At 35.5% G+C, this 20,693-nt stretch overlaps 1 protein-coding gene across 1 annotated transcript; it reads left to right on the top strand.

Annotated features, from left to right (window-relative positions):
- Nucleotides 1–13,848: 13,848 nt before the first annotated feature.
- On the top strand, nucleotides 13,849–19,510 carry LOC121253865 (autophagy-related protein 13a-like). The gene is made up of 3 exons (XM_041153793.1): nucleotides 13,849–15,304; nucleotides 15,416–15,597; nucleotides 18,956–19,510. Exons 1-3 carry the CDS (start codon nucleotides 13,976–13,978, stop codon nucleotides 19,266–19,268), a joined length of 1,824 nt encoding a protein of 607 aa, XP_041009727.1. The 5' UTR covers nucleotides 13,849–13,975; the 3' UTR covers nucleotides 19,269–19,510.
- The last annotated feature ends 1,183 nt before the right edge of the window (nucleotides 19,511–20,693 follow it).

The raw sequence follows: 20,693 nt of genomic DNA, 5'->3' as shown, positions 1-20,693 counted from the left end.
AAAAGATACATGCACTTAGACTTTTCAAATTGTCAAACTAATGTCCTCTATCACATTCATGTCCACAACACTATGCATGACATTTTTTTTTTTAAACATAATAACATGAAAATGCATAACAGAAAAAAAAAACAAAAAAAAAAAAACGAGAATACCAAAGAAAAAAGAAAAAATACACAAAACAGAAACACAAAATATGCATGTAATGCATGCAATGCATGACTCTCAACCTTCAAGTTAACACACAAATACCAATAGTCTTTCTAAGATATTCAAATTGAAGCCCATTCAAGGGTTGGTAAACAGATCGACTTATTGGTGTTTAATGGGAATGTACTTAAGAGACACAATGTGTGTTTCCCCAAGTTCTCGAATAAGATGATGCTTGATGTCTATGTACTTGGTCCTAAAGTATTGGACATGATTTTTTGAGATGTTTATAGCACAAGTATTATCACAATACACACTCATGACACCTTCAGTAATGCCATAGTCACTCAACATCTGCTTCATCCAAAGTAATTGTGTGCGGCAACTTTCAGCAGCAATGAATTCGACCTCAATCGTAGACAAGGATATAGAGTAGATTAGTGCCTACATAAAAGCACCCTCCAGAGGTACTTTTCCTATCATTTGCATTACCTACCCAATCTACATCAGAATACCCAACAAGCTCAGTATTTGAGTCCTTAGAGTACCAGATACCATAATCAATTGTCTCATTTACATAGCAAAGTATGCACTTGACGGCTGTCAAATGGGAGTCTTTGGGATTGCCTTGAAATCTAGCACTTACCTTAAAACTAAATGCAATGTCTAGTCTACTAGTAGTGAAATATAATAGACTCCCAATCATACTCATATAGAGTGATTGTTCAACAATCTTGCCAGCCAGATCAGCACTAAGCTTGATATATGTACTCATGAGAGTTTTGGTAGGACTCTTGTCATCTAACCCAAATCTTTTGATCAAACCTTTGCATATTTGGATTGATATATAAACATCCTGCTATCCAATTATTTCACATGGAGACCTAAGAAAAATGTTAGTTCACCTATCATGCTCATTTCAATTTCATTTTTCATTTTTTTTGCAAATTCAAAAGCAAGTGCATCAATAGATTATCCAAACATTATATCATCCACATATCTGAGCAACCGTTATATCATCTCCAACTTTCCTGATGAATAGTATCCTGTCAACATCACCTCTCAAAAACTTTTGATCTGATAGGTATGTAGTCAGCCTCTCATACTAAGCCCTGAGAGCTTGTTTTGGACCATATAAAATTTTCCTCAACCTATAAACATGTTTTGGATACTTTGGATCCTTAAAACCCTTTGCTTGCTCGACATATACTTCTTCTCGAATGATCTCATTCAAGAATGCACTCTTGACATCCATTTGATCAAGCTTAAAACACATATGATAGGTGATACTCAATAATATCCTAATTGACTCAAGTCTAGCAACCAGTACAAAATACTCATCGAAGACTATTCCTTCTATCTGAGCATTTCCTTTAGCAATTAGTCTTCCCTTATTTCCAATGGTACCATTTTGATTAGACTTGTTTTTAAAAATCCACGTGGTACCATCCACATTATAATTTTCAGGTCTAGGAACTAAGTACCAAACATCATTTATAATAAATTGATTTATTTATTCATACATGACACTTATCCAATTCTCATCACTCAGAGCTTCTTCTACTCTTTTTGGTTCAATCTGTAAATGTAACTTGAGTGAGCCAATTGATTTATCACTTTCCTTTTTAACCCTATTCCTTCATTCAAATTACCAATGATGTTATCGTGAGGATGATTTAACTTGACTCTTGAAAATGGATCTTTAGGAGTATTGAATTTTTGGGTGCATGATGCTTTGGAATTTTCATCAAACTCATGAGAATCTTCATTTCTAGTCTCACCTAGTGCATTTACTTGCTCTTCCTTACTCGATGCCTTTCTAGGAGAATCATCTAAAACCACATTTATGGATTCCATAGCAGTTTGATTGCGTAGATTGTAAATCCTATCTACACAGTTATTTTTGGAATAACCAAGAAAAATTCCCTCATCACTCTTCTAGTCAAACTTAGCCAATTTTTCTCTATCTATCAAACTGTAGCATCTACTTCCAAATGCTCTGAAGTATTTTACATTTGGCTTCTTTCCTTTCTACGGTTCATGTGCTGTGTTGGATGTGCCTGGTCTAAGATAGACTCTATTCACAATGTGACATGCAATATTCATAGCTTCTCCCCAGAAATGAGTAGGTATGCTCTTACTATGCATCATGACTAGTATCATTTCTTGGATGACTTTGTTCTTCATTTCGACCACTCTATTTCACTGTGGAGTGATAGGTGCGGAGAATTCTTGACGAATACCCTCTTCATCACAGAATCTCTCAAAACTTGAGTTTTCAAATTCCCTTCCATGATCACTCCTAATTCTGGCTATGAGATTTCCCTGTTCATTTTGAAGTTTCTTACACAATGCTCTAACCAATTCAAAAGCTTCACTCTTTTCTCTCAAGAATTCTACCCAAGAGTACTTGGTAAAATCATCTACTACCACCAGTATGTATTTTTTTTCCCCTAAACTTTTGGTCCTAGAGGGTCCCATAAGATCAAGGTATAATAACTCCAATGGTAATTTGGTAAGGATGGCTATTGTGTTCTTGTGAGCTGCTCTGACTTCCTAATTGACACGGCCCACAGACTGAAGACTCTACTTCACCCATCTCAAGTAATCGTACTACCACTTTTTTGTTGGAGATCTTAGATAAGTCTCTATGATTTAAATGAACAAGTCCTTGATGCCAAAGATCAGTAACATCACTCTTAGTACTATTGCAATGTACTATGAACTAGGAACAATACCATAACAATTATCCAAAATCCTAACTCCCTTCATCACATAGTTCCCATCCCTATCAGACACAAGCCACATTTCTTTTGAAAAGCAAACTTAAACACCATTATCACACATTTGACTGATACTAAGTTGATTAGCTCTCAAGCCAGCAACAAACAAGACGTCACACAAGACAGGTAACCCAGGAATTTCAATTTCACCTTTACCAATTATATTAGCTTTACCACCATTTCCAAATGTCATTGTTCCACATTTATAGTTTTCAACAATTTTAAACTAAGTTCTATCACCAAACATATGTCAAGAACAACCACTATCAAAGTACTACAAAGAGGTGTCCCTAGTCTTTAGAGCAATGTCTACTACATGACATGTGTTCCTTTCTCCCTTTTTGACCCACACTTTTCTTATTTTTGGAGAATTCACCTTATTAGCCCTTGTGCTTGTAGTCAATTGGTCTAACTTTACATTGATTATATCAGTTTGCTTGGTTAAGGTCATGACTTCACTTCATAAATTCCAACCTTGAGGTCTTTTCAGTTTTCCAAGAGTGAATTCTAAATTCAAAACAATTTGGTCGAATGTGACCAATGTTTCCACAATGATGGCATACAGGGCTCGTTTTGCGAGCTCTTTGACTCTTGGGAGGTGAAACAGAATTAAGTATATGCATGGATTTCTTGCCTTTCTCAGAGAGGTGGGCAATTCTATTTTTAGAAGAAGTAGGAATAAATACTATTTTTCCTACATTAGCAAGAGACGCTTGAGCAGTAGAAGGTGCATGAAATCCTTCTTCAATATAACCTACACCACTCTTGTCACTAGATGACTTCCCTACACCCATGAATTTATCAAGTTCTTGCGTGCCATTTGAAAATTTTTTTAGTGTTTTACAAGATCAATTCACTTTTCAAAATCTTGACTTTTTCTTCAAGAGAAATATTTTTGGTTTATAATTGACCTGCTAGACTCATGACTTAATCTAATTTGTTTTGAAGACACTCTTTTTCACTTTTGCAAAGTTCTAAGTTCTCAATATTTACTTTATTAAGTTTCTTATATTTCAAACACTCTTTATAAAGCTTTTCATACACTTCTTGCAATTTATCCTCCTATTCAGATTCATTTTCAGATAACATCTCGTGGTCAGACACATTCTCACTACTGCAACATTTCCCATCAATAGAGGAGGCGAAAGCCATATAATTTAGATTTTATTCTCAAGAAGAATTCTCAGAAGCAGTCATGGCTTTTCCTTTGGCCTTTTTATAATTAGCACACTCAAGACGAATGTGTCCAAAACCATGATACTCATGACACTAAATGTTTAATAGTACCTTGTCCTTGGTAACTCTAGTGTCTTTCTTAAGATTCATTTCCCTGTTTGTTGAACTAGAACTTCCTTTGAATTTTTCAAAACTTTTCTTGTTCTTTCCTTGATTCTTGCCCTTTCTAGATGTAAACAATTTCCTGAATTTTCTGGCATAAAAGGCTATATACTTATCACTCAGGGTATATTCATCAGATGATTCATCTTACTCTTCTCTAACTGTGTTGAGAGCAATGGATTGCTTTTCTTTGACTGAGGAAAATTATATTCATAGGTGTGAAGAAATCCTACAAACTCTTCAATTCTCATGTTGTCCAAGTCTTTGCTCTCTTCTTTTGCAATGACTTTGGGATAAAATCTCTCAAGTTGAGATCTGAGAACCTTTCCCACAATTCTATTTTTAGAAATTTTTTCATCTAGATTAAAGCTTGAATTGAAAATTTCATTCAAGTTTGCATAGAACTCATCAAAGGTTTCATCATCTTTCATTCTAAGTTCTTCAAAGTTGGTGGTCAACATTTGGAGTTGGAATTCTTTACAGCCCTAGTAACTTCATGGGTAATTTCTAGAATATCCCATGTCTCTTTGCCAGTTTCACATATGAAATTTGCTTGAACTCCTCAGGTGACAATGATTAATTTCATCTATAATTTCATCCATGAAAATTGCATTCAGGCCTTTGCTATTCCAGTTATAATGATTAATTTCATCTCTAGTGCAATCTTAAACCTTTTGGGAATTTTAGCTCCATCAAAGATTGTAACATATTGTCTCCACGCTCTTGCTATATTTAAACATATTCGTTCATTTATGAATTTCAAAAAAGCTCTCATTCAAACTTTCTAATAGGCATAATTACGGCCATCACAATATGGTGGTGATGAGAGTGATTTAGCCCTATCCATTCTAACCATTGATGTAGGATCACACTCAGGAACTAAGTCCTAGCGGGAGTGAACCTGCTCTGATACCAATTAAAAAATCAGTGGTTCTAACCTAACTCAACACGTAGAGGGGGGGGTCTTAGGAACCTCAACAAAATGTAAAGAGATGTTAAGATATGAAAGAGATAGAAATATGATTATGGAGGAAGTTAAAAAGGAAATTTAAATGGACATTAGTCTTGGAAAATAATCACGGATTGGGATTGTTTGAGGCACCCCAATTCCTCCATCAAATTCAAGCCAAACAACATTCCAGATACCCCTTCCATATTCTTTCTTGGTACATATACCTTCCAACATCCCTAACACAAGCCAGCAACTTAGGTCGTGGGCTAGTTCTAAAAACAACAACTAATAACAGAGATTTCAAGCACAAGTCCAAACCAAAACAAGGCCTTAAGGAGTAGGCTCCCGGCACACTAAAATGCACTACCAAATCTAAACAAAGATAATGCAAGTTAGATTTAAGCTCAAGTTAATTTGGGTTTATTATAGGTGTGATTAGGTGTTTTTCAATTTTACTGCACTATTTAAAAATGTTGTCAAAAAAATAGTCAATTAATGAAACAAATCATTAAAAAATAATCAACACGGCAATTTGGTCACGAAGTAGAAACTTATTTGAAGAACATCTTCAAAATCTAAAACTACTATGGGCGTAAGTCACCACCTAAAATTCACTATAGAAATTTAGTTTGTTACAACCAATTTAGAAACACTCATAAGATCCTTGTAGTAGCTAAATCCGGCTTGCAACATCATGAGTGACCCACTCAATCTCTATACGTATGCAGCTCTGGAACTCCGTCCTTTCTAGCTTCATCACGAGAACCTCTAGATCTCTACTTCAACAACAGCTCCGAAGTCCCTTCCAGCCAAAGAATATTCGCACCAATAGATTTAGCAGTAGTTGACCTCAAGCACAATAGAATGGGGATCTAATTTCAAGAGAAAATTGAAGTATATGGAATGAAATATTTTTCTCCCTTTCTTAGCTCTCTATATGCTCTGTATAAGTTGCCTTATGAAGGAAAAAACAAGTTTTCTTTTATAGTCACAATGGAACACGGTGCTAAAACCCTAATCAAAGTCATATTTTTGAACATTCACTAGAGCGAGGCGTCGAGAGAGTGTCGAGCGTACGATGTATCTGAGTTTCGCTCATGCCATGACTTGAGCGCATGTTGCATGTACTTTCTATCTGAGTTACCACTGGAGCGGTATGTCAAGCAGGCATCGAACGAATTCTCTGTATGAACTTCCACTCGAGTACTATGTCGAGCGGGTGTCAAGCAAACTTTCTATGTTAGCTTCACTCGACTGAGTGCAAAGCGAACTCTTTGTATGAGCTTCCGCTCGAGCGCCAAGTCGAGTGAGTGTCGAGCAAAATCTCTGTATAAGCTTCGCTTGAGCAAAGGATCAAGGGCAGGTCGAGCAAACTTTCTGTATGAAGCTTAGCTCGAGTGATGTTGAGCTGGTTCAATTCCTTTTCATTTTATCAGTTTTCTTCAACCACTCAACACAAAACAAGTTACAATATAATTTAATACAGCTTGTCACATGAATATGCCAACACACTCATTTTGAATTGACAAAGTTGAAATAGATCTTTTTTAAAAAAAAAATTGAAGATATTTTATTTAATTTTCAAAATCTAATAGTGTATAAAATAGAAGAAATTGATCCTCACACCAATATTTACCGATTGATTTGAGGAGTAAAATAAGTTGGAAGAAGCTGCAACGGGACTTCTAAATTGTTAGCACTCGAATCGGTTTTGGAGAAGGTGTTGTTGATAAATTTAGTTATTGAGATATCTTTAAGTAAGAATCTACACATGCAATTGTGTTTTACAGAGTTATTGAAAACCATTGTTTATTGGATGCACAATCTTAGCTGCTTTTTGAACATATCACAAAGAAGTGCTTATAATTCAATTAGAATGCCATATATATCATAACACTTACTAATAAAATCTATGGCAAAATAAATAGAATGTTAGAATGTCTACTGCTTCAAGATTTGAGAATGTTAATATGTAGAAGTAAAACGTCAACTTGTGAACTTCTAATTGGTTGAGTGTGTGTTACTCATATATGTGCAATTAACCCATCATTATTTAGATCCAAACCAATTAGCATCTACGACTCAGCACGTACACTCTGTTAGGCAATTTACTCATGATGAGAATGCATGCCTAGTTTATGATGAGAAATAACCATTCTCCAATGCATAACAATTCACTAAAATGAGAATGCCTATTCTTCAAAAATAAAAACATAAAGATACTTATAATGCCCACTAATTTTGTTAGTTAAAAAAGAAAAATAAAAACTATATTCCAAACTCTAAAATGTACAAAAAATAAAAATATATACTGAAACATTGTAGGGATAACGATGCTTCGTTGCACCACTGATGTGGAAGATGTAATCGACTAGGCTACTCTGACGAGATATGTACTCGACAGCGCTTCTCTGACGAGAAATGTACTTGACTGTGCTGCTTCTGCAAGAGATGTACTTTATCGCACTGCTTTGACAGGGGTTGTACTTGATCGCGCTGCTACAAGGGGAGTGATGCTCCATCGCACCGCTACGGTAGGAGATGTACTCGACCACGCTGCTTCGGCAGGAGATGTACTCGTCCGCACAGCTGCAAGAGGGACTGATGCTTCACCGCACCGTTGCGGCAGGAGATGTACTCAACCAAGCCACTCAGGTGGGAGATGTATTCGACCGCGCTACTCAGGTGGGAGATGTACTCCACCCCACTGCTCCTACGAGAGACGTACAAGGTTGCGTTACTCCAACGGGAGATGTATACGACCAATTTGTTGCGCTGGAAACGATGCTCCACTGCACTACTACAGCGGGATATACTTAATTGTGCTACTCTAACAGGACATGTACTCGATCGCACTATTGCGGAGGGAGAAGTACTCTACCACACTGCTCCTGCGCGAGACGTACTCAACCACATTGCTCCAACTAGAGATGTACTCGACCACGTTGCTACGGGTGGAACGAGAGATGTACTCGACTGCACTTCTCTAACTTGAGATGTACTTGCCCACACTGCTCCTGCAAGAGACATACTCTACGGGGGATGTACTCAATCGCATTGCTACGGAGGGAGTGATACTCCGCTGCACTGAGTGGAAGATGTACTCGACTCTTCTACTCCAGCGGGACATGTACTACAAGGGAGATGTACTCAACCACGCTGCTCTGGTGGGAGATGTCCTCTACCGCACTACTGCAAGGGGAGCGATGCTCCATTACATCGTTACAGCAATAGATGTACTCGACCGCGCTGCTCCGGGGGAAAATGTACTTGATCACGCTACTCCGGTGGGATATGTACTCAACCGCACTACTATGGGGGGACATGTACTCAACCACAATGTTGCAAGGGGAGCGATCGGAGGGGGAGAAGAAGGGAGAAGAGCCACCGGTGATGTGTGGTGCCATAGTGTTGAGGATTGCGGCGGCAATGGGTGGTGAAGGAAATTTGAGTGATGGAAAGAAGAGATCGGGAGGGAGAAAAGAGAGAGGATCTGAAACCGATAAGGGAGAGAGAGAGAGAGAGAGAGAGAGAGAGAGAGAGAGAGTTTATGGCATGAGGCAGAGGTGCTAGAAGATCACGGCAACTGCAACGGCTGGTGAGGTGTGCTGGAGGGTCACAGGATTGGGGAAGGGGAGAGAGAGAGAGAGAGAGAGAGAGAGAGAGAGAGAGAGAAGGAATTAGGGTTTTTGGACAATTAACTAGGCCTTAATCTTGGGGTTCCTAACTTAAATCTTAGGGTGGAGATTAAATATAAAGAAAATAAATAAATAAACTAAACGAAAGAAAAGAAGTAAAGAAATGAAAACAAGGAATGAGACTATATTTAAAATTCAACTTTGATTTATTGATCCAAAAATAATACTTCTCATCTTAAAATAAAATGATGAGTTTTCATAAATATTTCTTAAGAGAAATAAAATCATCTAAATAAATGGAGTAGTTAACATAAAATAAAATTATGAATATTAAATAATATTCCTCAAGAAATAAAATCATTTAAATAAAATGATTTTCTAAAATTATATTATTTTCGGGGCTCCAAAATTAAAGAGGCTTACTTGAAAATTATAGTTGGTCTAATAACACTAAAATACCCCATTAAAATAAGTTTTGGACTCATGTAAAGCCAAAATAATTTGCTCGATTCAAAAATCATCCGCTAAATTTAAAAACAAGATTTGAGATTTAAAATGTATTGACAAGACTTGTGACCAATCAAAAGAAAATGAGTGGTTTTTCACAACATAGACCACATCAAGAACTTAACAAGAGCACCTAACAACCCGGTAGAAAGGAAAATGACATAGGGACAGCCTTTTACCATCCTTACTAACCTTTTACCATCCTTACTAAATTCCTACACACAGTTAAAGAAGTTAATACATGATCAAACTTATTCTCCAGGACATCCACCCTATCCTATGTAGCTTTAAGGTTTGGAAACTCCCATAATCCTCAAAGATGCCACATGGAATAGGATCAATGTTCCCTCTTCTTTATATACCTCAAGTTTTTCCTGTTCAACATCTTTAGGTCAATTAGCTAGCTAAAGTGGATTTTCTTGCTTTCAAGATCTGTTCCTCTATTTAATATTGCTCCTCAATCTTTTGTGTGAGAGAACATATTGTGATTCAATAGTACAATATATATATATATAGTCATTCTACAGTTGCTTACACCTCATATCACTATTGACGTGTTTATTTATTTATTTTTATTTTAATTCCTGCTAAACTAAAACGTGCTTTTTAGGTCTCATTTTGAAATTTGGTTCGAATTTTCTCCAACCCCTCCCCGCCAGTGCCAGCTTTCTCCCCTTCATGAACGCTCCACCGCGCGTCCTCCTCCGCCTTCTCTCTTACCGTCGACAAGTTGTTATTTACCCACCCTTACATATTATAAAAATTTCAGATTTTATAGTGCAACTTTGTTCAAAACTCGCTTCAGGTACTATCCAAATCTCTTTTCATTATCTTCTACTTCAAAGACATGTTCTTTTCTTAAAACTATGCCCCCAAAAATCATGTCTTTCATAAGCTTATGCTAGGTTTATCAATAAAATCGAGATTTTTCTGATCTGTGAAATTGTTCTTGGTAGATACCTTTATTCAATTTTATAGTTGTCGTATTTAATTTAGTTAAATTTTCTGCTAATGTGGTTGTTATATTTTTGGTTTTTGTGTTAGATTCTTTACGTATATAAGTAGTCAACAAGGAGAAGGAAGTCTCAGGGAATGGGTCGTTGATGAAAACCAAGTTCTCCACGTCAAGTGTGCGGTGTAGAAAACTTGGACCAGATGCTGAGTATAATCTCTTTTATATATATATATATATATATATATATATGTCACTCCTCCCAAAACATGGGTCTTCAAATAAGATAGAAATCTTCTTGAGTTCGCGATCGAACTCTAAAGTATAGAATATAAGTTATATATGCACATAAAGTGAATTCTTTAATATTTATTAAATATTTGATATTATTCGAGAAATTCATTGGAACAAATATAAATACTACGTGGTTTAATCATGTATTTATCTCTCTTCTACTCTAAGCCTTAAAGTTTGGCCAATAAACTCTAGGGAATTTACACAAGTAATGGATCTGCACGGCTAGAATCCTTTCTTACAGGTCAATGGGCTCATAGGTTAGCATAGATATAAGTTTTGGCTGATTTACAAAATGATTTACAGCATGAAAGATTGCATTTTTATAGTGATATGATCGCTTCTCGATACACAAGACCCTATCACTTTTTTGTAACAAGGTAGAGCTTTTAATAGCCTAAAATATCTTTTAAAGAAAAAAATATATATGTTTGATAAATTTGTAAAAAAAAGTTTTTTAAGCACCTAAACAAGTTAAAAGTTCACTTAAAAAAAAAAACACCGAGTTAAAACTTTTATTAAAAAGCTCCCTCAAATAATTGCACATTTTTTTAAAAAAATACCCTAACTAACTTTAAAAGTGCATGTTTACTAAATAGTAATTATAGTTTTTAATTGTAGAGTTTTATAATAAAGCTTTACAATTAAAGCACTACTATAAAAACTCTATTTCCTTCTGCAATCCCAAATTTAATTTACGTTTTTTTTCAAGTAATATAGAATCATTAAAAAGAGTAACAACTTCATATTTCTATTTTAACTTTGCCTCTAAGCAATGTGGAATTATTATCACACTTATATTAACCACTTAAATAACAGACATGACTAGAATGACAAAATTAAAAATTAAAAAAAAAAAAGTATTTATCGTGCCATTATAGTATAAAAGATTTTGCCTCAAGATTACCAGTATCAGCGTGAGCGTAACTCTTTTTTCTTACGTTCTAGGCCCAAAGGGCCAAGCCCAAGCCCTAGGCTCATTATATTATTTTGGGTGAAGTCGATGATTGGCCTAGTTCTGTACTTCCTCTTGTGAAAAATAAAGAGTTCTGGGTTTCAATTTATACAGTAAATGGTGGGAATAGACCCAACGTGACCAAATTGCCTTACATATAACGTTTGTTTGCAAAAATGTAGATCTAAAAGAAAAACACTACTCTCACCTATAAAACTCGTCGACAAAACTCATTGATTGGGTTGGTTTTTTTTTTTTTTTTCACTTAATGGTTAAATAAGTATTTTTTTAATAAATTTATGATTTTTTTTATATTTTTTTAAAAATGTTTACAGTGTTTAAAAAAATTTTGAAAAACAAGCAAATAAAAATTTGCCATTCGTTAAGGATTATCTGTAAGTGTAGCATCACTCAATACAATATGCGCTTTGCTAAAATTAAGTAACAAGATCTTTTTGAGTTTTTATCTACATTTTAACTAAGGCCTCGCTTGTTTTTGTAGATGAGATAAGTTGAGATAAAAATAAAAAGTTAAATAAAATATTGTTAGAATATATATTTTTAATATTATGTTTATTTTGAGATTTGAAAAAGTTGAATTGTTTATTTTATTTTGTATTAAAATTTGAAAAAATTGTAATAATTAGATGAGATGAGTTGAGAAGTTTTTTAAAAATAAACGAGGCCTAAATTAATATTAGATACAGATTGAATTATTCAAGTTCTAATTATCTCAGTTTAGCTTAATCTATTTGAAAAACATTAGGACTGATATATTAAAAAATGGATTTTTTTTCTTCCAGGCCAGCTTTGCCCACATAATTATATTATTATGTGTCTCTCTACATTTTAATATGGCATTTTCCAACAATAATTAAATCACCCATTTTGTTTAGTCGTAGGTGTGTTAAGAGAATTAGCATTAGTTTATGCATATGCATATGTAAAATCACCTCTTTTATATATCCACTTTGCCATTCAAGTAAAATTCTCATATTGGCTTATGCATATTTGATACAAAATAATAAAAAAATATTATTATTTTATTATTATTAATTTTTTGTTAAAATCAATTTTTTTATATATATTTTACAATTAGCATCCACTACATACACTTGACATTAATAATATAAATGTAATAATAAAAAATATAATTTTTTTATATATTATATTAAAAATATAATAAAATGAAAAATATATATATAATATATTATAATAATAAAATGAATGTACAAGTAAAAATTTATTGTGTTGTTAAAAGAGGAAGAAAATGAAAATATTGTAAGAGAGAAAGTGAGAAGAGAGAGAAATAATAATTAAAATATTATTTATATGGTAAATAGTAATTATCTAAATTTAAATAAATACTGTTAGTAAGTAACTAAATATTTAAATATATATAAATTAATATAAAAAATTTTAAAATTATATTATATAAATATGAATTTGCGTATACATACGCAGATACCATTACTAGTGCTCTTTCGCGTAATTCCCTTTCAAGTTTCTATAACATTAAAAATAGTTATGTCCATATTTTTTATGTCTATCAGCGTCACGTACAGTGTGTTGGAGTTCTGCCGCAATTCGATGGAAAAGTGAAGAAGGAATCGTGTCTTTCCATCTGATGCTGAAACCAGACGGCGCCCACCTTCATTCCACGATGGAAGTCTTTTATCCCCATAGAACAATAAGGACATACTCCACGGCTGTGTGTGCTCTACGCAATCCTTAAATTGTTGCTGCATTAAGCCTGAAATTGGGTTGGATAAGTTTCATTTCATCGTTCCCTTCGGCTTTGGGTAAGTTTCTTATCTTTCTATTTTTTCTGCCAAAATCCTTATCATCTTGATTTTTCTGGGACCCAAGTCCTTGATCTGTTGCTTTTTAAAGTTTTCATGCCTAATTTCTTCGCATCCATCATTAGTGGGCTTCCTCGTTTCTTTTCTGAAGATTTAATCTTGTTTATATATTGATATGGATATTGTTTTTCTTCTTTTCTTTTTTATTTATCATTGACTTGTTGCTTTGTCTACGTATTAGGTAGCTCTGGCTGTATGGCTCGCTTTTGCATCGTAAAGAACAATTCTTGAATTTACCTATTGCTTCCAAGCTCTCTTCTTTACAGGGTGATTTTTTTTTTTAATTTAATTCATCAACGTTTTCAAATCCGAGGTACACAAAATATTTGCTCGGCTTGTTTTACATTATTTTCTTATGATCTGTGAATATGTGAGAACATATTATTGATTTTCAAAATATCGCGTATTCATGTTTGTTGTCTGTAACCAAGTTCGGTAAGCTTGGCAAAGATTGGTTTTCTGGGTAGGGATTGCTTGCGAAGGAAATGCATTGTGAGAGGGATTGGGAAATGGGTATGTAGTTAGACATATTTTTGCTGTAAAGATGGATTTGCAGGGTAATTCTCAGCCTGAATCGGGAAAACTGGAACAAATCGTTTCCCAATTTCTAGTAAAGAGCTTACACATTATTCTGGATTCGAGGGTTCCTTCTCGTCGTCCACATGGTCGTAGTGGGGACCTGTCATCGGCTTCTCATGTGAGAAAGAGTGACAAATGGTTCAACTTAGTATTAGGTGACCGTCCTGCAGCTCTGGATAACTTGAGTTTCTGGCACAGAAATCTGATGGATCCAATGATAATCGATGTAATACTGGTTCATGAAGGTTATAAATCAATGGGGGGATCTGTTGAGACAGTTATAGAGAGGTGGGTTGTTCAGTATGAATATCCCCGAGTTGTCGCTGCTCAAACTGGTCAAAGTTCTGCCTTATACAAGAAAACATACAAGAAGTCAATAATACTTTTACGGGCTCTTTATTCACAAATGAGGCTTCTCCCAGCATATAAGATCTTCCGGCAGCTAAGTAGAACAAGTCAGACTTATAATTTTGACATCATTTACAAGGTGCCTTCATTTGGTGATCCATTCTCAAGGGTGGACGAGGAAATGATGGAGGAACACACTTTCAACCATGTGGAGGCCTTCCCTGGCCGCCTTTGCATATCTGTGGCATACCGTAAAACACTAACCGACTTTAACCTTGAGCCTTCAACCTCATTGCCACCAAAGATTATTACAGATTATGTTGGTAGCCCCAACACCGACCCTCTCAGGTCCTTTCCCTCTTCGGAGAAGGGTGTTCGTGCTATTTCCTTTCCATTGAGAGCAGTACGAGCTCCATTTCCTGTGCCATTTCAACGTCCACACAGCTGGACAAGTGGCTTCCACAGAGCAGCTTTTTCTGCACAAAATCAACCCGTTGTTGGATCTCCACCTGCATATTGCCCATCTGCTTTGCCATATGACTATCCATCTCCACCTACTGATATATATGGTAATAGAGTTCCAAATTATAGAATGCCAATCCATCAAAGGACTATTAGTTATGATGGTTATCAGCTTTCACCTCCATTCTCTCCATCTCCATCCCCGTCTTCTCCATCATACGTCTCCACTGGTAATCATCCTATGCGAACACGTGTACGTCCAGAAACTGCTCCTGTAAGTATACCACTTTCAATGGCGAGCAGAAATTCTAGATACCTTTCTCCCAATTCTTCTGATCCAAGTAGAAGTTCTCTCCCACCTTTATCTCCCAGAAGCAGAAAGACTGATCCTTCATCACAGGAGTCTCCTTATGGAACTACATCTTTTAAAAAAATAGAGTCTTTAAGGTCTGGAGAGATGCAGAATCATTATGCTGGCCAGAAGGTAGTCCTGATTTTCAAATTAAGATACTTCTTAGTTCTATGTTCCCACTCCTGAAATTCAATTTTTATTTTTGTGGTTATCTGATAAGACCCATTATTATGTGTTGCGTAGATGATCAGAGATAGCAAAGATGATTCAGGCCGGTTCTCAGGATTGTTATCTTCGAGTGGCTCACCACGTATTGGATTTTCTAGAAGCTCCAGTAGATTATCTTTCCAGGATGACTTAGATGATAATATTTTTTCATGTCCTTTTGATGTTGATGATGTTGATACATTGGATATTCAAGTCAGGTATGTCAATTTACCTCGTAATTATAGATATAAATGAACTCATTAGCAATCTTCAGTCTTAGTATCGAGCTTGATGTCTGCAGTCTTAGTTATTCACAGGTTTTATGCTTTGATTATCCCAGTTGCTATGCTTGCACTTAGATTTGTTGTTCTTCAACTGTTGACAACTAGGCTGCCAGCTTCTAGAACTGTTTGGTCACTACACATACTGGGGACTTTCTCTGGGAAGGAGTTTTGAAGCTCAAGTATGATTGATTGCAAAGGCCTAATGTAATGAACCCTGATATTCTCGACTGTGTTGTAATAAAGAAATGGTCCAAATGGAAGATAGTTGCTGTGATGAAATAACTGATTGCACAAAAGATGTTTGATGAAATGACAAAGAGGGTCACACTAAGAAAGAATGATAAAATGGCTATGCCTTGGGGTATTCGAGGTCCCCAATTCCTCCCAAAAGAAATAACAAACTGTTTCAAAGATAATTTCCAGATTCCAAATCCCCCTCCCACAAGGACTCCTCAGTACATATACTCGGAGCCAACACCTCTAATTGACTCTAACCAAAGTAAGGCCATGGACTGATTTCCTTCTCTACTAACTAAACCCACGGGCCACTAACAAATTAACAACTCAAATACAATAAAATGGTAACAACTAATTTGGAGGCCCATTAAGTTCGGCCCAACTTAATTGGGTTCATTACACCTAGATAATATAATATGAAAAGAATTATATCACAATCTTTATGTGCATTTTATGATGGTAACAAACTGCCTTAGTTTTGTTCGGTAAGATCTTCATTCATTTGGCAATAATGTGTGGGTGTCTGCCTGTCTTCCTTGGGTCTGTGTGTGTGTGTGTGTGTGTGTGTGTGGAGACTAGGGAGTCTTTTAATTTCAAGAGAGTCTAGACTGACCTGATGGCTGCAATGGTGCCCTGTTATCTAGTTCCTAAATTTACTGTTTTTCTTGTTTAAAAGAGTGAATAAACACTTTGAAGAGAGACAGAACTAGCCAATGCTCTATAATGTTTTATTGAAAACAACCATCATTGATCTTCAAATTATCTTATGAAAGAGCCAATTACCTATATAGACAAATGAGGTGAGAGTTATTGATGGGAAGTTCGTGATGCTAGAGTCATTTGATTGGAAAAACTAATGTCTCGTTTGTTTTCAGAGATGAGATGAGATGAGTTAAGATTAAAGTTAAAAAATTGAATAAAATATTGTTAGAATATATTTTTTAATATTATTTTTGTTTTGGAATTTGAAAAAGTTGAATTGTTTATTTTATTTTATGTGGGGATTTGAGAAAGTTGTAATGATAAGCTGGAAGGTTTTCAAAATTTTCAAAATTTTAAGTTTTAGTCTTAAAAGCAAACCAGGCCTAAACCTCCAATGTTGCTGTTAAAATAGGTTTCTCTTTATTGGCTGCAATTCATCGACAAATAAAAATAATGTGCAAAATTCTGCACTATTTTCTTCTTATACTATCATGCACAGATTGTTCTTTTGGCTGGCAATGGTCTTTGTGGGTTGCTTATATGTCAATTTATGGTATCAAAATCATGCTGTAGATGGAATAGAGCTCTAAATCGTATCTTAGTTCAGACATGACTTTTGTCTAGAATGTAATCAAAATATAGACGCAGTCATTATGGTGAATTAGAATTTAATAGGGTGTATTCTATTCATTTTTAAGCATCTTGTTAGAGTTCACCTGGATTCTTTTGAATTCTCATCTGTTAAAGAAATGTTTTGTCTACAAAGAGATCTTACAAAAATGAAGTTTACAAACTGATGGGGCCTGATATGGTACATCAGATTGCAAATCACTCTTTGTTGCAAAAGATCTGACGTATTACATGCAGCCATGTCTGTTTGTAAACTTTTTTTGTAAGATGTCTTTCTAGTACTTCTCAAATGTTATTCAGCCTTGATGCAGTTGCTCGCAAGTATCCACATCTGGTTACATTAGGTTTACTTTATTGAAACAGTTATGTTCTGACTAAAGACTACCCTTCAATTGTCAAACAACATCCAAACTCCCCTCTCTTTCTTCAACTACCATCTCCCTGGTGATTTTTAGTGTGGTATAATTCTGATCTTATAGTTGTTTATTGTCAAGTCACTTACCGTCATACCTATTGTTAGCGCTAGTGTACAGGGTTGTCAGATGTGGTTTTCAAATTGCTCTTAAAAAAAGCTCCCCACTCCTTGCATGCATATATTGAGTCTACACAAAGCCTACAAAGCCACCCATTGGTTCCTCGTTTCAGTCACTATACTTGTGCACCTTCCAGGTGCATAGGTATCTGCTCCTACTCTGTACATGGGATTCACTTTGGCTGCTTGCTCCATAAGGCAGCCACAACTCAAAGATGATGTAACGCCTCAATAGAAGGCCTAATCCACATGGCCTATACTCCAAAATGACTATTCAATGATACAATTGAAGCCTCATTGGAACTTTATAAAGAGCAAGAACTTCTCCTTCCCAAGTAATGTGAAATCTCATACACTACCTACCCTTATCATTTATCAAAATGGGGTATCACAATCCCCCCTCTTTATATTCCCAACATCTTCTTTGGGCCAGTCCGTCGTAGGTGGCTTGGCTCAAGTCCCACATTTCTTATTTGGATAGACTCTAATACCATTTGTAACGCCCCAATGGAAGACCTAACTCTCATGATCTATACTCCAAAATGACTAGTTAATGATACAATTGGAGCGCCATTGGAACATTATAAAAAACAAGAACTTCTCATTCCCAAGCAATGTGGAAACCCATGCATCACATACCCTTATCATTTATCAAAATGGGTATCACAGATGACATGTTTGACTTTCTCTATCTTTCACTTGCCAAGTGCTGGCAACAGTGTCAGCTTATAAATTTCCTTCAAGCATCTGTCAATTGTCTAGTTATTCTTGTCCAAGTGCTCATGAGGAATGCCAGTGCACTAGCAACACCCATGGCTATCCTTGTTCAAAATATCAAGCAAGTATTATTTTTAGTTGTGGATCTTTGAGGTTTTTTCAGTATTGACTGTTGGTGATCTAATCTTCCTGAGGAAGAATAAAAGTGACCACTGTACTTTGGTGACTAGCTTATGTACTTGAGAACGCATCAAGAATAGAGTTGTTTGCAACTATTAAACCCTTTTGTTTACTTATTTAAATTAATCCATTTCAGTCATTTGTTGATTGTGATTGAGTTTGTGATTATGTAATATACTCTATTTTGGCCTTGTCTTAGGATTTAGGTATGCATTCACGTTTATTGCATTGCCCTTTTGCAAATATGCATGACTTTATCATGCTTTTACTTTGTTTATAAATTTTGGTGAACAGTCAGAATTTTGATGGGAAAAAAGCTTCCGAGTTTACTTCACAGTCATTGCCAATTGTTAAAAAATCACAAGATGCTGCCGTTGGTGTCCTTGTTCACATGTTGAGGACTGCACCTCCTCTGCGCCAAGATTCATGTTGTTACTCATCCCACTCAATGAAGACTGAACTTGAGGGAGGAGTCCCTACAGCTTCTGGATTCTTTATGCCTCGAAAGACTGCTGATGCACTTGAAGAGCTCAGGAGTTTCAGAGAAATGAAAGACCTACTTCTTTCCAAGAGTGGAACTCGGGTGGTCAGCAAAGATGACGTTTGAGCTTGCTGCTTTGATGGATTCATCTTTGTTTATTGAGACAGAAATTTAGCTCCTGAGAGAGAGGAGATGACGGAGTTGCTGGCAGTGGCAATGAATGAAAGGACTACCACCAGAAACTTCAGGAGTGACGGATTATGTACATATCATGACTGAAAATATTCACCGATTCATGAGCATTGCTATGTAAATGTTTCGGGACCGTTACATTGTTTAAATGTTTATAGGGAAAAGTTCAGTTCTGGTTTCCTGCAGCCAGCAAATTTAAGTCTTTTCTTCAAGAAAACCACTACAGACACAAAGAGATTACACAAAATAAACCCACTAACTGACATGGCTTCATGGAATCCGTTAGATCTACTTTATAATAAAAGTAACTTTACAATCTAACGTATCATATCAAAATACATCAATTTATGAGTTTACTTTTGTGTAATCTCTTTATGGCTTAAGTATTTTCTCAATTTTTATAATAACAAACAAACAAGTTAAAATTGTTGGATCCTGGCGAGGTGGTTAGGGGTTTTGACTTTGAGAGAAGATTTTGTAGACTTTTAGAAGCAGCGGGATTGAAAAGAGTACAATAAAAACTTGAAACAAAATCATATGTCAAACGTAAAATTTAAATCTAATAGATTGTGCAGGATTGTCATAATGGTAATGCTTGAAAATATTATTTATTGGATACGCCCGCCCATTTAGAGAGATCGTGCACAAAAAAGTTGGCATTTTGTGTGAATCTTTGATAACTTCCTACACTTGGGGACATCTTTGAGATGCCATAGGATGTCCTTGAAATATTGGAGGGATTTTTCAATCAAGAGTGAGATGGTTGGTTTTTTATGGCCATGGTGACAAGTCTCCTTCTAATATTTGGCTTTCCATTCCAACACTTGTAGCATCGCCCACACTAGGGTCGTCGACCTCGATGCCAACTAGCTGGAACCATCCCATCTAGCAAATTATGGAGGAGCAGGGAATGAGGTTTCTTTAGTCATTTGTTCAAAAATTATGTGCAAGTCACTTTTGCATACTTCTTTATGCACTCTACTAATATAATTGACTGCGTCATTTTTTTTTCATATATAATAACTATTTTGGCCAATCACATCAGTGAAATGCACAAAAAGTACGCAAAAATAACTATACGTAGCAGATGAACTCGGTCCCTTTCCCTTCTAGCATATCTCTTTTCTTTTCTAATGAAATCCAGATCCAGACAGAAAAAAAAAAAAAAAAAAAAAAAAAAAAAAAAAAAAAAAAGAAGAAGGTAGGTCCTGACTGCACTAAGTGAACAAGTATTAAACCCAAAGCAAAAGAACTAATCTGCCTTACTGAGCAGTAAGAGAATACAATTGTCAATTAAAACTCACTGCACAACCCCCCTAAACGAGTAAAGTTCTTAAACATACATTTAGCATCCACAAT

This window comes from Juglans microcarpa x Juglans regia, chromosome 3D (genome assembly GCF_004785595.1).
Source record: "Juglans microcarpa x Juglans regia isolate MS1-56 chromosome 3D, Jm3101_v1.0, whole genome shotgun sequence".
Taxonomy (NCBI): Eukaryota; Viridiplantae; Streptophyta; class Magnoliopsida; order Fagales; family Juglandaceae; genus Juglans; species Juglans microcarpa x Juglans regia.
This window is presented reverse-complemented; position numbering and strand designations above follow the sequence as displayed.

Bases quoted from the DNA above. Each gene is read 5' to 3' on its own strand.
- LOC121253865 (XM_041153793.1), top strand. From the start codon at position 13,976: ATGGATTTGCAGGGTAATTCTCAGCCTGAATCGGGAAAACTGGAACAA. The intron at 15,305-15,415 runs GTAGTCCTGATT...TGTGTTGCGTAG, and splicing joins ATCATTATGCTGGCCAGAAG to ATGATCAGAGATAGCAAAGA. The intron at 15,598-18,955 runs GTATGTCAATTT...TTTGGTGAACAG, and splicing joins ACATTGGATATTCAAGTCAG to TCAGAATTTTGATGGGAAAA.